This window comes from Falco naumanni, chromosome 11 (assembly GCF_017639655.2).
Source record: "Falco naumanni isolate bFalNau1 chromosome 11, bFalNau1.pat, whole genome shotgun sequence".
Classification (NCBI taxonomy): domain Eukaryota; kingdom Metazoa; phylum Chordata; class Aves; order Falconiformes; family Falconidae; genus Falco; species Falco naumanni.
The window spans coordinates 34,514,910-34,541,136 of NC_054064.1; the positions used below are offsets into that span (position 1 = coordinate 34,514,910).

The window sequence follows — 26,227 nt, forward strand, 5'->3', positions numbered from 1 at the left end:
CGCACCCGGACAGCCACGCATTTCGGGAACTGCGGGTCGGCACAGCGCCGCCGTTCTCCTCTCTGCAGGGAATCCTTGTACAGTTTTAGAAGCCACACACTTCTATAATTTTAAGATACTTTCACTACCTTTTCCTCCAGATTTCCAGCCCCTTCCCAGCTCACCCCATCCTCCCTGTGTCGGGGGTCTGCGCAGCCACCTGGCAGCCCCCGCGGGGGGTTCAAGGCACCGCATCCAACAGATGAAGTTCAAAATTATCTGAAACCTGCCCCTGAGATCCCTCCTCGCCTTTCCCCAGCTACAAGGGGAGAGGCGAAGTGCTCCCTGGGGAGCAGCCCAGGCTCCGGCAGTGCAGGGGCCGTGGGACCCCCACCCCCAGCCGGCCGGGCAGGCCGTGGCCGCACGCTGCCCTGCCAGCACCCACGCCAGCCTGCCCCACAGCAGCGCCTGCGACTTGGTGACGAGGTAGAATCAGTCCTGCAAGCTCTTTGCCTTGAAGACCAGTAGCTTTAACTAGATGCAGTCTGTGACTGCTTTTATGTTTAGTTTTAATGGCTATTTTATGATGAGATGATCCCTGGAGTCTGGAAACTGTGGGTTTGGATTTACATTAATCTAAGTAAAAACAATACAGTTTACAGGCCCAAAAGGCTTGTTTCAGACACTGATCATATACTTAAGCTCTCAGATCTAATTCCCACTGTTCATTTAGTCAACAATTCATACTGCTCTACAAAAAAAAAAAAAAGTCCCAATCCAAGCCTAAGTAAATGGGATTCTCTCTATTCTGTTAGCAGAAAATATAGCAGGGTATGCGCTCCCAGTGTATAAATTCAGTCCTGTAGTATATCTGCAAATTATCTGCAGGATAATGTAGACTCTACTCTGAACTACCTGTGAGAGCTTCTCAACTTTGCATTAAAACAATGATCGAGCTGTCCAAGGCTCATTCTGTGATGGCTTTCCATCATCCCGAGGTAAATGGGATATACTGGAGGAAAAAACCCCATTTGGACGTATTTTCCTCTTTCCTGCAAGTGATGGAGGTTCAGAGAACCCCAGTACCTTTGTAGTCATGTATGTCTAGTGTATCTGCCAACAACAGTTTAAGGATAAAGGATGGACCATTAGATTTAACATCATATTTGAGCAGTAAGACACAACAGGTCGGTACGTTTCGTGCTGATTATAGCCAGCCTCGGGTGATACAACAACTGAAACAGAAAACAGAAGGCACAACTTTGGCGTCCTGAAATGCTCTGCTTAGTCTTCCCTGCTGCTGCCGTGGCACTGAACGTGCTCAGGAGGAAAGGATTTGGTCAATGTTATAAATAGAAAGGTGATTATCACACTGGAAACAGCTAATTGAATCCAGAGTGCTAAAACATGCGCTGCAATAGCTACATAAAATACCCTTCTGCTGCGACTCCACCCAACATGGGTACAATGTGACCTGCATCTTTGGAAAGAGGATGCAGGTGAATTTTGCTAACAGAAGCAGAACGTTTACTGTTATATATAGTAAAGATCAATTACACTGTTTTAGAGAACGCTTTAGGCTATGGTCAAAGAGCAATAGTTACGACTGCTCTGAAAAGTCATGAAGGAAGATGAGCAGTTAATGATCCTGAAGGGGAGCAGCTGGCCAGTGAGAGATGAGCTGACAGATGGCTTTCTATGAAAAATGGTCACCAATATCATCATGTCAACTCCCATGCTTAACGGGATGCTCGAGCTGAGAAACCCAGCACCTGGAAGCCAGGACATTCCAGAAGCTAGAAGGTGTGTACAGACAGCTGTTTGCAAGGAACAGTGTCCACTTGCTTTTGCACCAATGCAGAAACCTAACAGAAATAATGCTCTTAGGCGAGCTAAGAGCTGTAAAACAAACTTCCCTTTTCAAAAAGAAAAATATCTACCTGTTTAACGAGCTGGGTTTTAAAATAAAGATGACCCTACCGAGATGCCTGTTATCATTACCTAGTGCTAATGACCTGAAAGTGCAGCTGACTGTCAGCACAGCAAGGCACGTGGTCAGTTTGCAGGGGTGGAGCACAGCGCGTTCCCCTGCCCCCCAGGGGTGCCGTGCTGCAGCGCTTCTGCCCACGCCTGCAGTCTGTAAACCCCTGGCCTGGACCGCTAATAGCACAACTGCATGAAAATTCGCCCGCGTTAAAGCTGGGTCGGAAGTGTTGTTCATGAAACAACCTTTCCACCCCAAAAACCCTCAGCAGGAAACCTATACATTTAATCAGAAAAATAAAACCTTTTAGTGGTACTTAAAAGGCTGTAATTACCAAAGCGTGTTTAAACATTAGGCTCATTATTACAGTCACCGCTATCACGCCGGGCAGCCTGCTTACACCTTGATTTTGACCACAGAAACTACAACCACAAGGAAACAGCCAAACTCCCCCAGAAACTGTGCAGCGCGGCTGTTGGCAGCCAACACCTCCAAGCGGCCCCTGTTTAAAGCCCAGCATTAATTTCAGGACAGCCTGCTGGACTTGTCATCACGGGGGACAAACCCAGCCTGGCAGCCTCCTCTCTTCCACCCTGGCCCCTGTGGGTGGGCAGCATCCCCAGCATCACGAGGGGTCGGCGAGCGCCGGCTACTTACTTCCTCTCTCCTTTGTACCACTCAAAGACCGGGGCAGGAACTCCTGCACCTTCGCACCGTATCAGTCCGTTCCCTCCAAGCATCACACCGCTGGATTTAAGTTCCTGAATTGTGGGGGCAACTGAAAAAAAAGAATTGTAAAATGGATATTTGCATCTAGATATGCAGATTATTTAACGCCGCTTCTCTTCAGCACGCTCTACGTCACTCTCAGCCTGGCGTGTGGTTTCCAGCTTGATTCACATTCAATCATGTTTTCTTCCAGCAGTGTAAAAATTATCCCACACAGCAGATTCTGATATATATTCTGTGTATCTGGGGTAAGAAACACAACTGAGACATGAAGAGATCAATCCCATACTGAAAAAAAGCTGGTTTTCAAACTCAGTTACTCAACATAAAGTATAACTGTTTGTGTTCGTGTCGTACAAGACGTATTTAAAACCTGAGAATTGGAAAACAACCACACGAGGTCCCGCCACCGGTGCCAGCCGAGAGGCTGCGGGGTCCCACAGCTGGGGGTGGGGGGTACGGCAGCACCCAGCACGCGGGGTCCAAAGCGAAGGCAGGGCCAGCACCACTTCTCTCCTGCAAATACCTCAGAAACCCCCAGGCTCAGACAAGCTTTGAGATCTTGTTTTGCATATTAAAAGAACAAACTTACCTTCATGCTTATGAGCCCACCGTAAACACCATATAACATGTGACTTTTCCAGTATTACACTGGATATAGAGTTGTTTCAGTAAATATATTTTCTTTTTAAATAGTAAACATTGTAAATAGCAATGAACATTTTAAGCTTAGAACTACAGATACAAATAAAGATAAAAAACCCCCATTGTCAGTCTTTCCAGTTGCCAGTGAAAGGTGTCCCTAAGCTGAAAATAAAAGACAACAAATTCCTCAGGAAAGTGACTATCAAAGGAAAGGCTGAACAACAATTGTCTTCTCCCTGGAATTTCTTTTACATTTTCTGTTTTTAAACAATAATTTATGTGCATCATAAAAATGCTATAAAAACAAAACCACAGGACTTATAAATAAAAATCTGTTTATTTTTTCCCAAGCAGTTTTCCAGATGTTGCTTTAAGGTGTTTACGTTCGTGTGAAACGCTGACTGCTTCTCATCTGCTTCTTTCCCCATCTCACCCATCGCTCAGCGTGCCACGTGGAGAGACCATAATCTTTTACGGGAACCAGACACGCTAAAGAGGCATCATATATATGAATGATAGAGTGACACCCAGCTCCCCACGCGGCCGGGCCAGCTCCATTGCACATCTCATGGCACACCCGCCCTTCACCAACACCATCGACGATGCTGTTCTAGATGTGGAGGACATTGCACGGGATTCCAGCTGCCACAGCCCAGGGAAAGCAAACACGTGCTCTCAGCACTTATGTGCAAGTCTCTGTGTTTGACAAAACCGTGTGAGGATATTTCTGGGGGGTTACCCACAGAACTGGTTCTCTCCTGCCCGTTGCTCACATCCTACTCCGAGCCAGGCAGGCAGGCAGCGATTTCCCATAGCTGGCAAACACACACTCTGCCTTCAGCTGTCTCTCCCCAATGATTACATCAGACCAATCAATAAATTCATTACCTTTCAACTGGTAACATTAAAATTTCAAGTGGATAATTAACGTACAACCAATTTGCATGACTGCTTCTCCATGATCTGCATAGGTATAAAATCAGATTTTTTTTTTTTTGTTACTGCATAAAAATAACAGGGACATATAAAGCTTACTCCTTCCTGAGAAATGAAGCAATTTGTGCAACCAAGACTTTTAAAAAATGACTTTGAGGGGAGAGAGACTGATCACACAAAGAACTATGAATTGGTCACATTTCCCCTTTGCTCCTACAGCACCAGGTAGTACCAGTACCTACTCAGAGCCCCACGAAGCTCATAGTTCAGCTTGTGCTTCTGAAGCATTCGAAAGAATAACAACTAAAAATGTCCACGGTGAACCACACAAAAGCCGAAATTGTGTGAGATGAACTATACAAAAGCATCATCAGAATGATGGAAGAAAATGGAAGTCTGCTGCATGGGCACATGGTCAATGGAGGCTGCCAAAAGCTGGATGATGACTGGGAGGAGGTCTGCCTCTCACACAGGGTTTCCACCCACCCTAGGCCTGCCAGCATTCCCACCACTTCCCTCAAGTCGTATGAAAGACACAAGCACTGCAAGAGAACTCCTGGGACATTTCTCCAACATTAATTCACACTTGGCTGGCATGTTTGCGGCTGGCCCAGATATGCTGCTGAGCTCCTGGGGAACACCACCCTCAGCAGGCAGGTCCTGGGTCTCCCAGGTGCAGAACACTGACCCCAGACCCCTGGCACTCAAAGAAATACCACCTTGTTTCCCTGTCACCCCCGTACCTGTCTGACATTGTGGTTCTGGTTTACTGGGGGGACCTGGTCCACCCACCTAGCCAAAGCAGGGTCAGCCCACCCAGGTGACCCCAAGAGACCCCTCCATCCTGAGGCTTCAAAGCTCCAGTGACACCCAGAGCCTGCCTGGGTGGCAACACGCTGGCACTTGCTTATCTGCACAGTTGCAGGTATGCACCTTGCTGAAGTTTTAATTATTTTGTCCCTGGTGATATGAAGAGCAAGTCTAAATTTCTCTTTGAAGAAAACTTTTACCCATTTAAAGACTTGTTCACTCGTTCTCTCAGTCTTCATTTACCTAAATAAACTCCGCCTAAAAAACTCCACTCATTCTCCCTCATGTCAGCCATCACATTCCCCAAGAAACACGTGTGATTTCTGCAGTGCCTGGAAGCCCTCCCAGTTCACCCACGCTTTGCCTGAGCGCGTGCCCGGCACGGGATGCAGCACCACTGGGGAGATGCTGCCAAGTGGAGCAGGGAGGTTGCTCAGCTTGGTTCGCACGTGGTGCTCTCCTACCCACGATGACATCCTGCCATTGCTGACTTCACAGGGGTTTCTTCCCCCCACTGCCCCCCAGGGTTTCTGTGGCATCAACCCAGTTCCCACCTTACATCTGTGCACCCGCAGGTGGATGCTACCCCACACTTCTCCTTCACAGATAACCTTTTATTTTTGTCACAGCTCTCCCATGTTTTGAGACAATCTCCAGCGGTGCCTGCTCCATGGGCCTGTCTCCTAGAAGTGCCAGGAAACCTGCCCTAGGGAGGGATGGAGATTTGCTGTCCCTGGAATAAACCGAACATGGCAGGCATAAGTAGATACAATCTATTTTGGGGAACACCCGGAAGAAATTCTAGGAGAGGTACTGGAATAACGCACTGGATCCATACACTGGGCAAGCTTTCATCCCCTGGAAGCTGAGTTTAAGCTATTGACATCTCATGTATTTCCATCACCACTGAAAGATGCTGAGAAGGTTTTTCTGTGACTGTGGGTTTTGCGTTTCAGGTGCTGACAGACACCAGGAAGATTTATCGTGACGGTGGGTTTTGCCCTGTGCAAGAAAGGAGCCGGGAGCACCCCACGGGTTCCACGGGGTCTGCAAGCCCTTAAATAGCAGCAAACAGTACTTCATGTAGCCTCTTCTCCATGTTACTGCACAGTAGCTCCTTGGAAAGCTTTGTACTAAGAGGCAAATATTTTTCTGCATTATGCAAAGGGAGTGAAAATATTTGGGTTTTTTCAAATTCAGAGTAGATAGGATGATTAGTTTCAAATTTAGGAGTTTTTTGTTAGCATACCACACTGTGTGCACACTCCCCTGACAATATTTAATTCTCTTGAGCTAAGCAGAAAGAGTAAATAAAAGACCAGCAAAGGCCTGAGTCACATAGAAAGTTATTTCCTAAAAAGTACCACCTTCATGCCTCTTCAGCGTGGCCTTCTCACCTTTCACTTGCTGTGTTGTGGCTTCTGGCAGATTATCATTTTGGTTTGGTTGCGTTTGGTCATTTGGGGTTTTTTTTTGGTTGGTTTGTGGCTTGGTTTTTTTTTTTTTTTTTTTTTTTTTAAATAACTTCAGAACATTGCTGGTAATAAATTTTTAAATTAAATGATGCATAAATATGTACAGCTTGCCAATGCGTTTTCAGGCAGGGGCCCCAGGCACCACACTCCCAGTGCAGCTGGTAAGGGGATGCTGGCTGGATCCCAGCTACAAATCACCATCCCCAGCTTCGCTGTCTGGTGAGGAAGAGTTTTGTTTGGGAAAATACTGGAAAATTCTGAAAAGGAAGTTTTCTTGGCTCTCCCTTTCAGAAGGATTTCAGCTTCTGTTTGTTCAGAATAAACATCAAAATCAATATTCTTTGCTCTAGGAAATCCCCAGTTAATACTGGTATAAAAACACAAGCTGAAGACAGCTCAGTCACCATTCTCTTAGATTTTTCATTGTCAGTTTATTTTCTTGTTCACAGTATAGAGACAAACGATGCAATGCAGGCAGATTTCTGGCACGCTGATTAGTAACGTGCTGAGCCCCAAATCCACCCCGGCCCCTCCGCTTCCAGCAGTGTGGAAGACCAAGTACCTCCGGATGAGATCACACACCTCAACACCTGCTGTTCTTGTGGCTGAGGTTTCTTTTGGAAAGAGACATGGGAAGAGATTCTTGGGCCTCCACTATTTCATATATTTTTAAATATTTTTCCATGTAGTCAGCAAAGACTTTTTTTTTTTTACAAGAAATTCATGTTTTGATCTTATTTCTGTCAGTCATGCTGCTGGAGCTGCCTGTGTTTTCTCCTATGTAAAAGATTTTGAGGTTATAGCAGTCAGAAGGAATACTGTATTGAGCTAAATACCTATAATTTAGCAAGAGGAAAGCTCAATATATTACGTTAACAAGTGCTCAGAAGGTTTAGTTCAATTCTGCCCTCACTGTTATCCAATATATATTGTTTTTTTGGTGAACGATCTTCTCCAACCCCAGAGCTTCCCAGTGCATCGGGGATGCACAAGATCAGTCAAACCATCTAGGTGAAGAGAGGGATGGAGGATAACAATATCCTACCTCCAGCCAGGGCTGATGGGCAGGTGTTTGGGAGACCTTATAATAAACAACAGGATTTTCCCACCCAAGTAGCACCTCAAGAACTTAGAAAAATACCTGAAACAGACATGGTGACGGTTCCCCCACCCGTTCCCACGCTTCACAACAGGGCTCAGTGGCACAGATCACCCTTGCCTGATCATCTCTGCTGCATTAGATCCTCCTGCAGCTCTTTACAGCTTGCTTTATTTTCTCTTGTATCACCACAGACCTGTCAACCCTCTGCCAACACCCTTTTACAGGGTGTTATGGACAGCAGAAGGGGGCTCACAGCAGGCTCCCCTCCCCACTGAGGGACTGATCTGACCCTCTTGAATTACTGAGGGGGATGATTTAAACCCTGCTCAATCCCAATGGCAATGAGATGCCTCCTGTGGGACCATGAGGAATGCTCCTCCCAGAGCCACCAGCATCGCTGCCTGTGCTGCAGCAGGTAATGCCCCCCGTCACCCACCACCCACCGCCCCAGGCACAGGCGGCTGCTCTCGGGTTTGTACAGCTGCTTAGGAAATCAATAGCAAGTATTGGCCACCTAGGAAAATGTATTCATCCAGGAGCTCAATAATGATGACTTAAACTATTAGAGAAAATCGTTCGGTATCATCACTGATGCAATCCTGCTCTGCTCAGCTGATGGATCAAACAGCCGCTAGCGAAAGCCCTGAGCGCGCAGTGGAAGGCAAGGGATAAATACAGATGGACGCAGGCTTAACGACCTAATGAAAGTTTAAAAAGGTAAAAAGCAAAAGCAGCTTTAATAAGTTTTAAATAAAAGTAATTACAGTTGGCAAAGTAAGAGAAATTTCGGTTAAAGACGCAACGCAACAGAATCTGAGGCCGAAGGGAGGCGCAGGGCAGGCAAGGCTGCAGCAAGCCTTCCCTCCAGCTCCACAGCCAGGGGTTCACCAGGCTTACCTCTTCCCCAGGGACACGGGAAGGGACCCCAGCTGCATTGCAAACACACAGATGTGCTCCTGAGTGCATGCAGAGCACTTCGCTACAAATAACAGTCACAACAAACACACAAGAACGCAAGGAGGTAACACCTTGTCTCAGAGATCGAGAGCATCAGGAGGCAGCGGAGCCCTTGCGTGAGGGAGGCCGGGGGTGCCGGACACAGGGAGCTCCCCAGGGGAGGCTGTACGAGGAAAGGTAGAGGGCTGACAGAAGATGCTGCGGTAAAGTAAAACAGTGATGCTAACAAGAAAACCTTGTGTAAGCGTAATAATTTTAAATGTATTTGTCATTTTTATCTCTCCTAAAAAAATAGTTATATAAAGAAAAGAAAAGAAAAAAAATTATCATTATATATATATATCTGTCAGCAGTATCGGGCTTTGGTGACTCGTATTTGTAGGTTTACTCTCCCTAGTCCTCTCCCACAGTTCATCCCTATGGAGAGGAGCACTTAAAATAAATGCTTCATTTCTGACTTGAAAATAAATTACTGGAACTTACTCGATATTATTTTCTGAAGTATGTGTAAACTGCTTTACTGGGAAAGGCTTTTGTGAGTGGGTGCTGAGAGACTCTGCTTAATTGGAGTTTTACCAATGCCCTTTCGCTTTTGTCCCTACACAAAACTGCTCAGGAGGTAAAGCTGTTCTTGACCCAAAATATATATTTATGTATCCCCAGCAGAGGAAGGTGACATGGGAGCATGCGAGGGAGGAGAACTGGACCTGCCATATGCCAGGAAGGGATGCACGATGGCGCCGCAGGTTTGGTGTCGCGCTGTGGGAGCTGTGCAGGGCTCACCCAGGAACCCCCGATGTGCCTCTGCACCACCAAGCTCTGCCACGCATCCAGGGTACATCAGCTATTGCTGAAAGAGCATGGGAAAAGTACAGGCACCTGCTTTCCTCCTTAATTAGGTGTAAGAGGAAAAAGGCACCACGCAGGACAGGAGCACAATAGCGCCAGCAAGAAGGCTGATGTGACAGCTGAGTTATTCCCATCCTGACACCAAATGTGGCAGGAGCTCATCAGACAACTCTCTCGGCTTGGTGTGTGAGCCTCGGGGGGACAAGTCAGGGATTTCAGGGTAGATGAGCACCACCTCAAGTGCATACACACACTCTAGTGTGCACACATCACCTTTAATTTTAGTGAAACAATTCAAGTTCCAATAAATACCCCCATTAATGTCTCGTGTGATGGTGCTGAGTACTCACTGCACTCCAACTCTCTCCCAGCGTGTTAATGAGAAAGACGTGAAAACTATCATCTTCATCTCCCCCTCCTGCACTAAAAGAGCTCTATAATTACTTTCTGCTCAGTTTCTGCTCATTTTCTGCTCATCTGATATCAGCAACATGTTCGCATGAGTCAGACGTTTGTGCTGGGAAACCAAATTTTACAACTTGTGTTCCATCCAGAAACGACGCAAAGTACTGCTGAATCTGGTTTCCTACCCAAATATTTTCATTTTGCTTTTAAATGTCTAAAGGAACAGTTAAAACAATGAGTGCAATACACTGGCATTCAGACAGGCCCAGAAAGCGTGCAAAAAAACTCCGGCTAGAACAGGTTTCATCTTTTAACATTTTAATGAGCTTCGGGACTTTCATGCACATTAGTTATGTTGCCCTAATTACTCATTATAATTCTAATGTGCATTTTATATTTAATTACAATGCTTATAAAGATTTGGTATGGACAGTAAATTATTATAACTAGCATGTGCGTAATGATTATGAGCTGAATTTATTAACTTTTACACTAGCATTCAGGGCTGGCAACTTCCAATTTCACCTTTGTTATTAACCGTATTGTCTGATTAAACTAACATTTTTGTGGCATTAATTGTAAATGTCAAAAAAGTCTTTTATTTTTCCAGTTTTCATCAGATTTTAATCTAGCGTCCTAACACAGTCTTTTGTTAGTGAAATTGCTCTCCAGCGTGTCAAGACAAAGGCTTTCAGGTAAGAGAAGAGGTTTCCTGAGATCTGTTTTCTGCTCCAGAAAAGCAGATAGGAGCAATATACAAATATATTCATTTATATATATGCACACACATAGTGATTTACCAATAAAGTAAGAAATCTTTGCAAGTGAAACAGTATTACCCGCACTTTCTAGAATTAAGATGGTCTCCTAATAGTCTAGATTATTTAATTTTTCTGATTTATTCAGAGCATCAGTCCTACCTATTCCCAAATTAATGGAGTGATTTAATAAATGCCTCTTCATATGAGAAACTTCTGGTGTGTGGCAACATTTGAGAGACATGCCTTTAACAACCACTGGGCTAAGAAACTAGTAAGCTGTTTTTTCCATCTTTTCTTGATGACTTTTTGATAAGTCATGAATTCAGTGGGATCTTGATATGTACATATACATAAATTTACATGCCAACGTACAAGGTATCAGTAAGAATTCAGCTCCTGCATTTCTAGATGCAACCCAGAATCTCTTTTCTGCTTTTCCCTTTCCCATTCAGGGTTTAACTTTAAAAAACAGTATACTTGAAGTGTTGATTAATTAACCAATTGTGTAAATGCCTCGCGCTGGCTGTCAGAAAACAAGCGGATTCTCAAGCATTCCCTGCATGTAATTTGGCATGTTGCAGGGTGCATCTGAGTCTTCTGAGACGTGCATCTCCCTCAGCTCTGCCTAATGGATTGCATTATAACAGACCGTCAAAACCACTGGCTGCCGTGCAATTCATGGTTTTGAATATAAAAACTCCCAGTGTCGAGAGGAAAGGTTAAAATCCACAAGTAATTGTTATGTGGGAGAAGAAAAAATAAAAGTCAGCCACACAAAATAATACTTAATAAGTAATTGGCCAGCAGACAGGAATTCTTAACAACGTGCCTTACAAGTATTTGAGTGACAAGAAAGAAGAGGAAGAAACTGAACAAAACCTTCCAGAACCAGCAAAGCAAACAAAGACCTCGAGGGAGCTACATAAGAAAATTCAAGTTAGCGCACAGGTGGAACGACTGCTTTGTTTTTCCATCCATCAGGCTTTATCTTACTCTTCATTTATTTAATCCTTTTATTCTCTAGCAAAGAAGCTTTCTAATCATATCTCCTTTAAGGTAGCTCCGTAAATGTATTTTTATCCCCTGTTAAAGGAGTTGCTCCAGCGTGGGAAGACAAACCCTTTTTCCAGAGCTGCTCGTGTGGCTGGTGACAGCCCCTGAGACGGGGCAGCTCCAGGAGCGCCAGCACCTGCTCCCCATCCCCGGGCCAGGCCACCTGGGTTCCACACAGTTCCTACACAAATATTTGTGCCTGAGCATTGACAGTGTCACATCAAAACCCCTTTGGATGCAGAGCTGGGTGGAAACAGGCCCTACACTGTTAGCAGGGTGATGCCACCCTGCCACCCAGCCCAGCCAGCATGACTCTCCATCTTTTTGTGAATGGCTACGTGCCGTTTGATAGAAGTCCTGCCACCATATAGGAATTCAGAATATGAACAAACCAGTCAGCTCTGTATGTTCCCCACGGTCAGGGACCTCATAATGTCCATCAGAGCAGCTGGAGTGCAGGGTCAGGAGCACCTCACATCTGCATTAGCCCAGCGGCATCCCACATGCCCTTTCCGTGGGAGTAGTTGAAACCTTGACGAACATACATGACACAAACCCTGCATTTGCATACAAGACTTGTTGGTAATTTAGAAAGAACAGATGCACAAAACATAAATGGGGATGTAAGTGTTCAGTGTTTGGTGGCGTTTGATACGGTGGAGTTAGTTTTAATCTTTCATTGGCCAGTGCAGCTTGATTCAAATTTAACTGAAGTCAAAGTCTTTATGTTGACTTCAGTGGGCTTTGAGCGAGGCCCAGAAAGATCTGCAAGAATAGAGAGCTTCACAGGTTTCAAAACAAAAGTAAAAAGCCCCACAACTTGAAAGAACACAAGTATAACAAAGACAGCTCTTGTTAAATAATCCCTCTTTTTATATGTTGTTCCTCTTACTGCTGTAATTTGTAGGAAAAGTTGTCATCAACACTTCCTCATCAGCAAAGAGCAGCCAAGCATCTGTAATTACCTGAGTCAAAAGAACAAACTTTTGTGTCTCATGGCATAAAATATGGTATTGACCGGACCCAGAAGAATAGCTGATCTTCTTTTTTGAAATACATGAAGGTGATCTCTTTGGAAAAGGTTTCAGACCTTCAGGGTGCACACAGGGGGACTGAGGCACAGCTTCTGAGCCCTGGCACTGCGCCTGCTGCAGAGCGGGGAAGCATCTTTGCCAGGATGTAGGTGACACTGGGGCACTGTGGCACTGACGGGCACTGGCTGATGAGGGGGGACGTGTGGATTTAGTGGGGTGCAGGTCTCCTGCTAGAGAGGTGGCAGAGCCTGAGCAGAGTGTTGCAGAGCCTCAGCAACGTATAACGGAGCACGACACCCCTGATGAAGTCCCCCAGGCAGCACTTGTGGTTGACTGAAGGTGAAGGGCATCCCTCTGAAATTTAAGGGAGCATCTCCCCCAGGAGAAAGCGTTTCAGGAACAGCTGGGGTTAGCTTTTCCCATGTGGCATGCACACTGGTGTAATTTTCATTTCCCTTTTGCATTCACTCTTTAAGTTACATTTCTCTGCATGGTGAGAGGGACTACACAGCCCCAGCGCACGGAGAGAGAAAAGCCCAGTGGTGGGGAGCTTTGCACTGGAAGGCCGGGCAGCAGCTCCTCAAGTAACAGCTGTGAGGCTGAAGTAGTGGGAAAGGTAAAGATATTTCACTCCCTGCAAGCTTGCTGTTAAGTACTGCAGTGCTCTATGTACAGGAGCAAATGTACATCTCTGGGTCATGCCGGAGGACCGGAGGTAGCTTGGGAAAGGGACGTTGGGAAATGGGACAGGAACACCAACATGGCAGGGCATGGGGGGAAAGAGGATAGAACCATAGATACACTGAGCTTGAGAAAGACCTTTAAGATCATTGAGTCCAACCGTTAACCCAGCACTGCCAAGGCCACAGCTAACCCATGTCCCTGCACGTGTCTTTTAAACACCTCCAGGGGTGGTGGCTCCACCACCTCTCTGGGCTGCCCATGAAGAAATTTTTCCTATTACCCAATCTAAACCTCCCCCCCTGGTGCAACTTGAAGCCATTGCCTCTTGTCCTATCATTTGTTATCTGGGAGGAGAGACCGACCCCACCTGCCTGCACCCTCCTGTCAGGCAGCTGTAGGGAGCGAGAGGGATGCTGCACCGTTGTGCCTGCCTGCACCGGGGAGCCGGGTGCTCTACCGGGGCTGGGTCCTCAGCGGCCGCGCCAAGCACTCGCATCAGCAAACCTCCCTCCCTCGGCGGTTCCTGCTGGAAAAGCTTCTGCACAATTAATATGCCCTCACACTCTGTTGTGGGTCCTTTATCTCAGCAATTTATTCAAACGTGTGCATGGAGGTTAAAGGGGGAAAATGAGTATCAGCATCCCAGAGCGATACCAAGGAATGAGAAGGAGGAAGGGTGGTGCTTTCATACATCTGATGCCAATCCAGAAGGAAGAGTTGGACAGGAGCCTGGGCGTGAACAAACATGAGTGCATTTACTTTGTTATTTCTCTGCCTCTAAGGAAGATAAAAGCAATGGACTTCAACAAATTCCAGGAATTACCAAGTAGATCTTTTGGCAGTAAAGCTGAGGAGAAAGTGAATTAAACCAAGCTGGTAGTTTTCCAAGGAAAGAAAGTTTGGAACAAAAACGCAAGACACCTCAGAGTAGGTCAGAGTTGGAGCGAGAGACCTGCTCGAGTCTCACCAGAGCACGTCCAGCGAGCCAGCAGCGGATAAGGCAGGCACGAGACATCAAGGGCAAGAGAACCAATGCCGCGTACGCGTTACTGGTGTTAAAGGAAGGAGTTACCGCCGCTCAGCACCGCGCCTGTGGGGTGCCCAGCCCACCGAACCGCTTGTGGCAGTGCTGTCCCGTACCCCTGCCACGGCTTGGCCCTCCCTGAAAACACAGCACTGACACCCACCAAACCCTGACGGCTGGACCCAGAACAAGCCCTGGGGACCCATGCCCCCCTTGCTTGGCGGGAAGCCCCTCGGTGACAGCTCTCTCAATAGTTTTGCACCCTCCCCCTGGACATCTTTTCTCATCCATGTTTCTCACACTCGCACCTGTAAGCGCCACATGTCAAAAGCTTACGAATGTCAACACATGACATCTCCTGCCTTCTCCGTGGTAATGGGAATTAGCGAGACAACGTGATTTGCTGTTGATGAATCCACGGGGGCTGTTACTCTCCTCAGGTTGTCTCCCAGGTACGAACACATCTTGTTACAGCTCCAGCACTTTTCTGGGGACTGGAGACATGCCAGGGGACTGCCAGTTCCCTCTGAACAACAGGCACCCAGAGCCTCTGTTCCCAGGACCTCTCTGGAGTCTCAGAAATAACAGTTTCATCATAGTTTGCTTTATGTGGGTTTTTGATGAAGTTTATTATCCTCATCTGATGACTCGAGACAACAATTGGCTTGCAGAAGACTGTTCTCTATCTGCTGTGGTGATAAAGCACCTGCTTTATGGGGCATTAGCGTGGTCTCCGCTGAAGTACCAGAAGTTCAGAAAAGCAAAAGGAATTGGGATTAGCAAAGCCGGAAAAGACTATTTCTGAGGGATACATTGCACCACTAAATATGCAAAGAGAGAATGAAAAAAGGAATCTGCTCTTCCCCATCTCCTTTATGGGCCAGGCAAGCAATAATCAACCAAAACTGAAGCAAGGGGATTTAGGTCTGGTAAGCTATTGCTGGAAGAGAATGCTTAAGGCAGGGGTCCTCAAACTTTTTAACCACTGGGCCGGCGTGCAGATGAAGTGGCAGGAGGTCATCTGCGGCTGCTTGGTTTCCCCCCCCAACCCCCGGCGAGGGGGTGTGTGTCTGTAAATACCGGGGGCCGGCCTGAGGACCCTGGGGGGCCGTATCTGGCCCACAGACCATAGTTTGAGGACCCCTGGCTAAAGGAGACTGTCAAGGTGCTCCTTCTCTATTTTAAAAGAACAGGTTGACAATCCGAATACAGGCTTCTGCATCTGGACAGCAGCATCAGTCCGACTCCTCTTTTCCTCCTAAGGGCTGCATTTTTGTGGTCCCCAAGATCCTGGGATTATTAAGCATCAGAACGGTTCCTATAACGGCAAATTCCTTTACTCCTTTCTGTAGGCACTAGCATTGTGTTTGAGGTTATATGCCATTTTTCAACACAAGGGGAAAAAAAGAAATTATACTCTTCTCAGCTTACAATAGTGATGACATCTCCAGGTTCACATTTAACTACAAAAATGCGTTAAAGTACTGAAAGTGGATTTGGAAATAATAAAAAAAAATAATTCAAAACACAGAAGCAGAACTTCTTTGCAGAAAACTTACCATATACACCTTGGATCCAGTTTGATATATTCTACATACATAACAAAGTAGCTAGGTGAACTCACCAAAACGATATTTCTAAGGACAGAACTCATTACTACTGTATAATAAATGGAAGCATAAGTCAGAGTTAGCACCGAACAGATTGTTTGGGGTTGCAAAGACAGCAGCTGTCACAGCTTGACAGCTTTCTTGTTAGTGAATCAGCTTTACTGACAGTCTTTTTGATTGAAAACCACTGTTCACTGACAGTGTGTTATAGCTGATATACATATGTATCTCATGAAGAATGAGAAAGAGCCATAAAAGGTCTAGAAGCCATTGCTCTATATTAAAAAGAAGTGAAGTTTACATAAAGGGTTTTTGGTTTTCCCCCCCTCCCCCGTAATCTGTGGCAGATGTAAGCTGATAGAAACAGGACAATCTATACCGATAGGTGACAAGTACACATACATGCAGAGTCAAGTCCAAAGTGGATTTTCTAGCAAAAAGCAACAAGCCACAGAAATACCAACTGCATGCAAACACTCTCAGGAAAAGTTTGTGTAATTGAAAACAGAGTTTAGAAATAAAATTACAGAAATAAAACTCAGTACAACTCTGACAGGGGCTTTCCAGACCTCCTGCTAGCCCAAAGAGTGGCTCTGCTGGAGTAGATATATCCATATTAATTCAAAAGATAATCTGTTTACTGTAAGTTACGTTTTACTTCTGTCTTGCATGCTCTGTGTCAATGGTTTCAATAAGCAGCTCCACAGGAGAGGCGCTGGCTGGGTGGAGGAGGTATTGTATTGAAGGAAATGCATCTCAGGGGTCTCTTTCTCCCCCCTCAGATTTATTTGTAAGATTGTCCATCTAAAGTAATTTCATCCTCCTCAGTTGTGGTATTGCAACAGCTAAAAGCCAATGAACATGATGCTGTGCTGAGGAAGACCAAAGCCAAAAAACGAAAGCCATGTGCAAACACCAGAAACATCCAGGGCTTCGCAGTTTCTCCCTGGCAATCATTTAATATTCTTGTTACAATTGCTCATTTCCAAAGAACGTCACGCATTTCTCAAGAAGAGGCAATAGATGGCAAGCCAACACTTGGATGCAGACCTGGCTTTACATGAGACGTCTGGAATACTGGGATTTCCCCACTTAAATGTTTAATTGGCGCATTGGAAGATAATTCCTGATCTTCTCTTTTTCTTGAGATTCTCTTTTGCCATTACCAATACCAGGTGCAGAAGTGGTGAGCACCTGAATTTTGACACATTTGATATTAAACAGATTTTTGTTCAAGATATGCTGGAGCTAGCAATTTCTGTACTGAAAGGATTCAGTGCACAAATTCAGAAAAATTCACTTCTAAATGCACTATCACGATCTTTGCGTGCAATGTGTGACAGGTATCAAAGCAACTCAAACAACGGGGTCCATCGCGCTGCTGGTGGTCGGGAAGTGGCACCGAGTGCTGCTGCACCCGCGAAACATCAGGGCTTTCATTGCCAATGCTTGTGCTTGCTTTACAACTCTAAGGTCCAAACAAGGTCACAGCAGCCTCAAAATAGTTTGGTTTTATTTGAGAAGAGGCAGAAAATACGTAGACAACCAGCTTTATGAATTATAATGCCTGAAGAATGATGCTGGCAATTTTTCCTTCCTTCTGTGTCAACAGCGCTGCTTTGTTTTAAACTATAAAAGCAGAAATATTGCTTCTCAAAGCTCCCCTAGCTCAGATCTAGTGCCTACACACACTCGCTAATACCAGCCAAACTGCAGAAGTTATTAAAACCTAATTTAGCAATCTCACTAGGGGACAAACAAGTTATAACAATATCATTACGGTCTTATCAGGGACTGGATGTTGTACTGAAATGCTGAGCGTAGTCAGGGTAGGAGCCGATGGGGACCATCGCTGCGCAGCGTCACGGCCGTACCCGTGCACTCGCAAGTTATGCTAAAGAGATTTCTTTTGCAGAACAATTTCAAAGCAGCAATGCCTGCTGCTGGAGGGGAAAAAAAAAGAAATCAAGGGATGGAGAGGTTTGCAAGACTGGCACACTGTTCAGACTTGGCTTTTCATGACCCCAGCTGGTGTCACCAGCTGCACTCCAAACCCCTTTAGACTACCACCTCAAAGGCACCATGCCTACAAGAGACAGGGAAGGCTAAGTCATAGACCAACAGCAAGGAGGAATACTACAATTACAAAGAGAAATATTGCTTTACAATGTGTTGACTATTACGAGAACTATTTTAAGTAATTGTTTTTGCTGAAGAGCAATCTGGGCAAGTGAACGCTCCTGGAAGCTGAAGAGCTCTCCATTAATTTTGGCTCTAGTTTGGAGTCTTACACAGCCTGCCGTGTACTTCAAATTGCTTCTTGAAATGCATAAGCTCTTTAGAGGTGAGTCATCTCCTATTAAGACTTCAATTTTCCTGAACCATATTTTAGCTGGTATTTAAAGTGGGATCACCTGGAGGCTGAAGAGCTAGCAGTGGTTCAGCTTTGGGAGAAAGCTTTCCCTCCAGCAGGGCTGGCTCCCCAGCAGTGCTTTTCCTCAGCCACTACCACCATTCCCCTGCTTCGCATCCCATCAGGTTTGAGGGGGTTAACATCCCACCTCTGCAGACTACATGGAGCCCCCCATGGACCCTGCAGGGAGCCAGTGCTGCACCCTGGGAACCCAGCCCCAGCGAGAAGAGCTGCAAGAAAAGCAGCTTCACCAGAGATGAATGCACAGAGGTGTCCAGAATCTTCCTGTGACCTTATTTTGACTTTTCAATGACAGCACAAGTGGAAAAGTACACAAAAGCTATAGAAGAAAACCCACGTTATTTTTTTGTGTCCATTAACTCGTGAGCTGGTGCCCACACTTTCAGCAGCAGTGACTGGAAGCCTTTACACTGTCTCTTTGCAACAACTATCAACAATATATTGCTGACAATATTTTTCACCAATATTAGGAGAGCAAGTCATGGATGCTCCATTATTTGTAACAACACAGTCTCCCAGACATGCATAAACATAATGAACTATATTTACTTGTATACCATAATTACACAATATGCAGACCTGTAACTACTGGCAGTGTGTAAATATGTGCAAATTTAGTACAGTTATTTTTATTTCAAGGACTTTTTTTTTTTTCTGGGGATGAGGAACAGAGATTACTTTCAAATGGGTAATCACGGCAGCCCTCAGAATTAACTACTGCAGAAGCGACAAATAATCAGCACCCATAGGCTTCTGAAACAATAACATCGAGATTTGAATAATAGAAACAATCTTTTAATAGCTAGGTCAGACACACCGCTTCCCAAGGGAACAGCCCTTGAGAAAGGATTTGTGCACACATGCGTTAAGAGCTCCCCACCTCCTCAAAGTGGTTCACAGATTGGTGTTGGAGACACTCGTCACACAGTAAAGGAAGAACCCAAGGTGTTTTTTGGTGTCTTAAACTCTTAATTTGCCTTTGCAGCCAAAAGCTGGGCCATTGCAGCAGCAACGCTGGTGTTAGGCTGGAGCATCATCTCCTCCCCCACTGCATCCTTGTCCCGCAGCCTCATATCCCACTGGTCAGCCTGAGACCTTTATGGAGAGAAGAGACAACCCACTTGACAGGCTGCTGCCCTTACACATCTGCACCACACCACTGGCACACACAGGGTGCAGCCTACTACTTCCCCCCCCCCCCCCCAAAAAAAAAAAAAAAAAAAAAATCACTTGGCAAAGCGAAGTAGAGATTTTCTTTAAGATGAAAAATGTCCTCCTTATTAGTTGAAGAAATAGCTTGAGCACTAATACTCCAACTTCTTCAAATACAAGACCTCGTTTCATGTTGCCGAAGCCCTTGATTATGTGCTGTGGCAGCAGAATGCCATCTACATGAAGGAACATTATAATCAGTTTTGACATGTTTCAATATGAGCAATGTTTTTCTCAAATACACAGTAACTGCGCAGCAGTTTGCAGCACCTAATAGTAAACTATTACACCGCAGAAAGAAATCAATGTTAATTTAGGAGCCAAACTGTGCTTGAGTCAGAAACTTGAACTGTATTATTTTAATCTGACTTCTGAAATGTTAATAAAAATACCTGAAGGACATAAAATGACAAACATTATTTTCATAAGATGCTTCTTTCCCCACCAGTGAGGAGAAATATATTTTCTTCAAGTCACCTACATCCCTTCCCCACCACACCAATTGAGGTGGTTTTAAGTACATGACCAGTTTTTATTGAACTGGTATAAGTTGTTTTTCAGCAAGTGTTACTGTGAGATAGGACATCATATAACTCATACAAATGATCTCAGTGATGAGATTAGCTTGCAAATCAAGTAAATAAGGATTTAGTCCTAATGTTGACCAAACAGAATGAAGAAAGCCCCCAAAATAAGAAAATCCGAACGGATTACATTGTGCACGATCAAAAGCTCCATTTTACAGAGACTTCTTCAAAGATCTTTATCTTATGCAAAATCCACCTCCACAAACCGACAAAATCCTGTTCTTATTTGCACTAGTTTCACCTAAAATAATTTGCTAGCAGCTCCTTGTCCGGATGGCTGGACACAAAGACAAGCTCTGCTATTATTGACTTAAACCATGATCAAAGTTTTCATCTCCGCTGTGCTAGGACCTAATCTCCTGTAGCTAGAGTGGGTGGCTTTGTATTCTCGTATATTTGACCCACCGATATAGAAACTAATTACGCTGTTATTTCTCTGCTCTCGGCTGCGTATTATGTGCTGCAGGAAAAACGTCCTTCTCCATCGTACCTCTGAAGGCCTTCCTATGTCTTTTTAATGAAATAGTAGCTCAGACGTAAAAGTTGTAACTACTGCACTAGAATATCCGTACAACACAAAGAATCTGATTCGTTTCCCGCCCCCCCCCCCCCCCCCCCCCCCCCGAATTAAGTTTGATATTTAAGAATAAAGGAAAAGAGCCAAGAGATGGTCTTGACAGACTAATACATGAACCTCCAAACCTGCATCACTGCTGACCTGCCCGCACATTCGTCAAGAAGTCACTGCACAGTCCCCCGCTGGCACATCACGGAGCAGCACTGTTGTCACAGTTCAGAGGGCTAGCACAGCACTAACTTTGATCTTTTGCCACGGTTTTCAGACAAAGAATGTGAAGGGAGGACACCATTGATTACCCACGGCTGTGGCATGTGGGACAAAACGAGAGGGGGCCACTCCTCACAGCCTCCTTCCCAAAGAAACCAGAGTAATTGCTGCGAATGGGGCAGGCTGAAGTCATGGTTTGGACCCAGCTTATGCCTGGCCAGGCTCGTCCCTCATGCTTGCAGACTGCCCCGCCATGCAGGTCGGTGCTGTGCACCAGCTCTACCCTCACCCCCACAGCCCACACCAAGAAGGCTTGCACAGAGCCGGGGCACGTTCTGGAAAGCTCACACTGCAATAAACTCCACTGATCCATTAACAGAGTCACGTATGAGCCGGTAGTCAGATTTCCAGGAGTCCCCAGTGTGACTAAGAAGCCAAAAATCACATTTTTGAGTGGTAACCTGAGAATTTAGGAAAACATGTTTCACAGAAGCCAGTGAAACCACACTCTGGAGTGCTTTTCGCTTTGCAGAGCGTAGCTGTGATCCTTCAGAAGGGTATTACGCAGTGCAGCCTTCCAAGGCTCTGCAACGTGTACCGCTCAAAGCCGGCGGTGGGAGCTGCGGCCGCTCAGTACCTGCACATCGCTCTCCCTCATTACAATATTGGGAAATACTTCTTGATTAAAGAGAGACTGACCTACATGATGCCATTTTAAATGTGTGAAACTCAGCCAGATGGATAATATCAACCACTGCAACACCAAGAGAAGGCCTTTCTGTTCCACGGTCAAATATGAACATATGACTTCATCTCATGTGGGTGCAATTCTGTTTGAAGAGTTGACATTTCTGAATTTACTTGATATAGATGACAATGTAAAGAAAAGCAGTAACCACCTCACAGTTTTGTTCTTTCAGAGAACTGGTTTTAGCTGGTTTAAAAGAAAAAACTTTGTAACTGGATGGAAGCATGCTCACTGAGAGGAAACATTCGTGATTAAGTTTCGGGTCCTCTAAGGGTGTGAGATACAGCACCCTTGGCACTGCAGTCATCACTGTAAACCCTGGGTACAACAGACAAGGGTGTTCCTTCTCGGGCTAGCTAACAAACAAACTGCTTCAATAACAAAGACTGACACAAACACACACAACTGTCCAATACACTCTTCATGTTGGTTTAAAAAAAATATTTTTTTTTTTTTTTAAAATTGCACTTGTGGATCAAAACACATCTATGCAGACTCACTGGTTTCTCCAACAAAAAGAGTCCTGGTCTCCTAAAGCCAATGCTGACCATAACTCCCAAGTCCTAAATTTAGTCAGGGATATCAATATAAATCTGCACATCTGTAGCTATTAAAAATTGAAATAATAAGAGCTATTTATTTATGCTTAAACAGAATCCCCCCTCCTCCCTTCTCTCATATTAGAAGAAAGTGGAAATTAAAACTGTCAATTGCTCTGAGCGATTTTATACTTGGTACCAAAGCAGAGGAGGACCGAGACCTTTGGAAAATATATAGCCTTGCTTTTTTGTTTAGTAATGCATTTATCTTGATTGAGAGATATTTTCTTCACTGAATCCAAAATAAAAAACCTTGCCAAGGAAATGTTTTTTGTGGGTCAGCAACAGCTCATAGCCGGACACTTTCTGGGGAAATAAAGTCACAATGATGTGTCCAGGTATTGGGAGCCCCAACAAACACTGGAATCCTATAATGCTTTTCCCCGGTAGGTGTAAGGTTACAGATATAATTAGGTTAGAGTGGCTTGTACAGTATGTCTGATTTCAAAGTAAAATCAGAGTATTATGCATAACATTATGCAAAGCGCCATAGCAACAGTAAGGCAGACTTCTAAGAAATGCTAATGAGATAAGCTGTTCTGCAAAAACCCTAACCTGTCCAAGCAAAAAACAAACACTTTACTTAAAATTCATACAAGAAACTCACACATTCCTCCTCCTCCAAAAAAAAAAAACAACAACCCACAGCATAAAATATCTTATCAAACCATCACAGCAGGAGGGGGGCACAAGGGCTGTATAGCAGACACCTTTTGTAACAGGTTCACTGCTCCTTGGAAACCCAAACCCACAGGACTGACACTGCTCTGGCTGAAAACCAGTAGCAGGACTTGGATGCTGGAGCCTGGGAGGGCAGGCGGAGTCCAGAGTCCCACTGCTCTGGGCTTGAGCAGGACCAGCATGACCCAGGTGATGCTCCAAGCATGCGGACAGAGTCCGGAGGCAGAGGAAAACTTGATGAAAGAAGAGGGGGAAAAAATTTCCACCAAAACCCCAAACAAAAACCCACTTAGATGATTTACTGAAGAACATGAAACACATGCACAAAAAGGAAAGGGTAAAGGAGCCAGAATCATTCCAAGCACAGAATTTGATGAATTCAGTGACCACAATTAATTGCTTCAGATTTCAATCTAAGACACAAGGAAAGCGTAATGTGGTGACTAGTTGAATAAACTAATAGAAACCCAATTGGCCTAATAAACTTAAAAAATATATTCAAGAGCTGGATGAAGCAAATGCAGAACTACAATATTATTTCTGAAGCGGGGGCAAGTGCCTAACAGCCTTCACGAATGTCTTTCGGAAAAGGAGTGCACCAGGGAATTACAAGCCAGTGCATTTGTCTCCAATCTCCACCAAAACACTGTTCAAGTGATCAGAGATGCGAAGGAAGCTAAAGGTAACAAAAAGATGAGCCATCGCCAACACGTTTGTTGAGAACGGATTGGATCAGGTCATCAGCTCTGCCCGTAGCAGGGCACGGCAGCGGGTGCCACAGTAACCGCAGCATCTGCCCACAGCGGCCAGGCACAAGCGGCTGGGCTGGGCTGAAAGCTCCCGTCACCGGCGCGCTGCTGCCTGGCAGGCTGTGCTCACCGGGGTCGCTCCTGGCCCTGCCACTGCTGGGGGGGTCAGAAATACCATTTCCGGAGATAAGAAGCCTGAAATAACCCTGATGAATTGAGTAAGTGGCCTGAAAACTGCATGAAACCCGGCAGGAATGAGTTCAACGCTTAGGATTCATCATCTGGATGAATACAGCGAGAAGGCAGCTGTTTGGCGGAGTGACCAGGGCTGCCAGGGGTAAAACCCCTCTGAAGTGTCCTGCTGTCACAGGGAGAGCAAGGCACGCAGCCAGATATATGAACAGACATCAAAAGTAATCCTTCCACATCCTTGGCTATCCAACAGCTCAGCTGGCATGTTAGCTCAAGTTTTAAATACCTTACTCGAGAAAGCCCTTCCCTAGCACGCACTGATCTATAGAAAAGAAACATTCAGTCAATCCTGTAGAAAACACGGTCTGAGAATAACGAAGAGATAAGTCTGGGCTGGCAAACATAAGGAGGCAAACACGGGGAGCACACGTCTGCTGCCTCCCAAGAGATGGGACGGCAAGACTGACCTGTGCTCCGCTCCTCAGAGGCCAGGTGAGGAATGGGCTTGTAGTTGTGCACAGCAGGTGCACATCAGGACTGTGAAATCCATCCCGTTAGGGGCTGCGACTGGAGTAGAGTACGTTGCCCATGGAGCTGCCATCACTGGAGACACCTTAGGGAGGGACTGAGCGAACATCGATTGGCAACACCGATCTGGGGGCTCCGCTTCCAAGGTTAATACAGTTCCTATCATATTGGTCTGTTCGCTTCCATTTTCCTTTTTCAATATTTTCAAGATCTAATTGAAAACAGCTCTACAAAGAGATGCTGTTGCAAGCAGACATGGCTCGGTACATAAAGGTAACTCGAAATACGTTAGATTCCTTGTATTTGCTGTCTAGAAATTTGGCAGGTGAGCCTCCTTTTCTTAGACTGTGGCACACCGGAGGCAGGCCAACTGCTGCAGGCTGAGCCCAGGCTGCACTAGACAGCCTTTCCTTCAAAGCCACATGCCAGAAAAACTGCTTGGGAGTCCTGGCTCGGAAGCGAGGACCTGGCCTCCCTCCTGTGCTGCAGGAAGACCCCAAGACAGCCAATGCCACCGCCCCAGCAGGAACAGACCCCACCAGTGTTTCCCAGTGCCAGCTGGGCTTCCTCGGCACAGGAACTGTAATTTTCACCTCCCTGGTAGGCACCGATGAACCTGGCCTTCAATTTGCAGCATGATGGGGTTCACAAAGACTGAAATCAAATTATTGTCTTTTTAATTTCAACTCAATGTTTTTTTTCCTCTCCAAAGCCAAAGAATCTTAATTCAGTAACACCTGCAAATCCAGTTTTGACAGACCTGGGCGAGATACACTTATAGAAAACCAGACCCTTGGTGTATAGAGTCTGAAAAAAGGAATACTGCAGTACAGCTCCACTTTAGAAGTCTACATTTGCCATTTAATTTGGTAGCTGACAATTTTTCATAAATTAAAATAAATGCCAGTTTCATGAGGCACACATCCCATTCTTCATCATCACAGCATGGCCTCAGCACTTCTGGAGATTCTCACATTTAGCAGCTGCCTTTAATATATATACAGATACATGTGTGTGTGTCACTAATAAAGTAGAAGAGAGTCAGCAAACCTACAGTACCACATGGACAGTTTCAGAGCAGCCTTCAGATGAGATATTAGTCTTGCTAATCCAGACACTAGCTCCTTCAAAGTGGGGTTCAATGTTGTCATCTATAAATCAGTATTTGCTTTATAAAATGTAATGGAAAATGCTAATAAGATTTACTTGTGAAATGAAATTGGATTATATCTTATCTATTTTACCTTGATTTGGTATAGTATTCCTTCTTCATAAATCAGCAGCTTCAATTTTTTTTTCTCTCCCCACCCCCCTCCCCCCCATCCCCTCTCAGAACTCAGGCAGACAAATGCACCGCAGTCTTTCAGGCCACCATTTTTAAAGGGGAAATTATGGTGGACAGACATAAATTAAGTAGAAAACGTAGATTATACGACATGAAGCACTAAAGACACACCACCACCCACCCCCCGTAAAGTCATTAGAGTTATAATATATGCCGCAAGGCAGATAGCAATCTGGTTGTTTATGTATGGTTGAAAGTTGCCCAGCCAAGAAACTTGAAATCCAGAAAGTAATTTAAACCTGGTAATTTTCTTGTACATGCTTGGATGACTGAACAACCGCTATATGCGATGAATATCCATATTCAAAATTATGCTTATATCCACTGT

The 26,227-nt window shown here is 45.2% G+C and overlaps 1 protein-coding gene across 2 annotated transcripts in view; it reads right to left on the bottom strand.

Annotated features, from left to right (window-relative positions):
- Positions 1-26,227, bottom strand: part of NEGR1 (neuronal growth regulator 1) — a 295,442-nt gene that overhangs the window by 60,312 nt on the left and 208,903 nt on the right. For both annotated transcript variants that reach the window (XM_040611163.1, XM_040611164.1), the window contains exon 5: positions 2,621-2,741. In XM_040611163.1, coding sequence (XP_040467097.1) covers positions 2,621-2,741 — 121 coding nt within the window. The remainder of the gene's footprint in view (positions 1-2,620; positions 2,742-26,227) is intronic.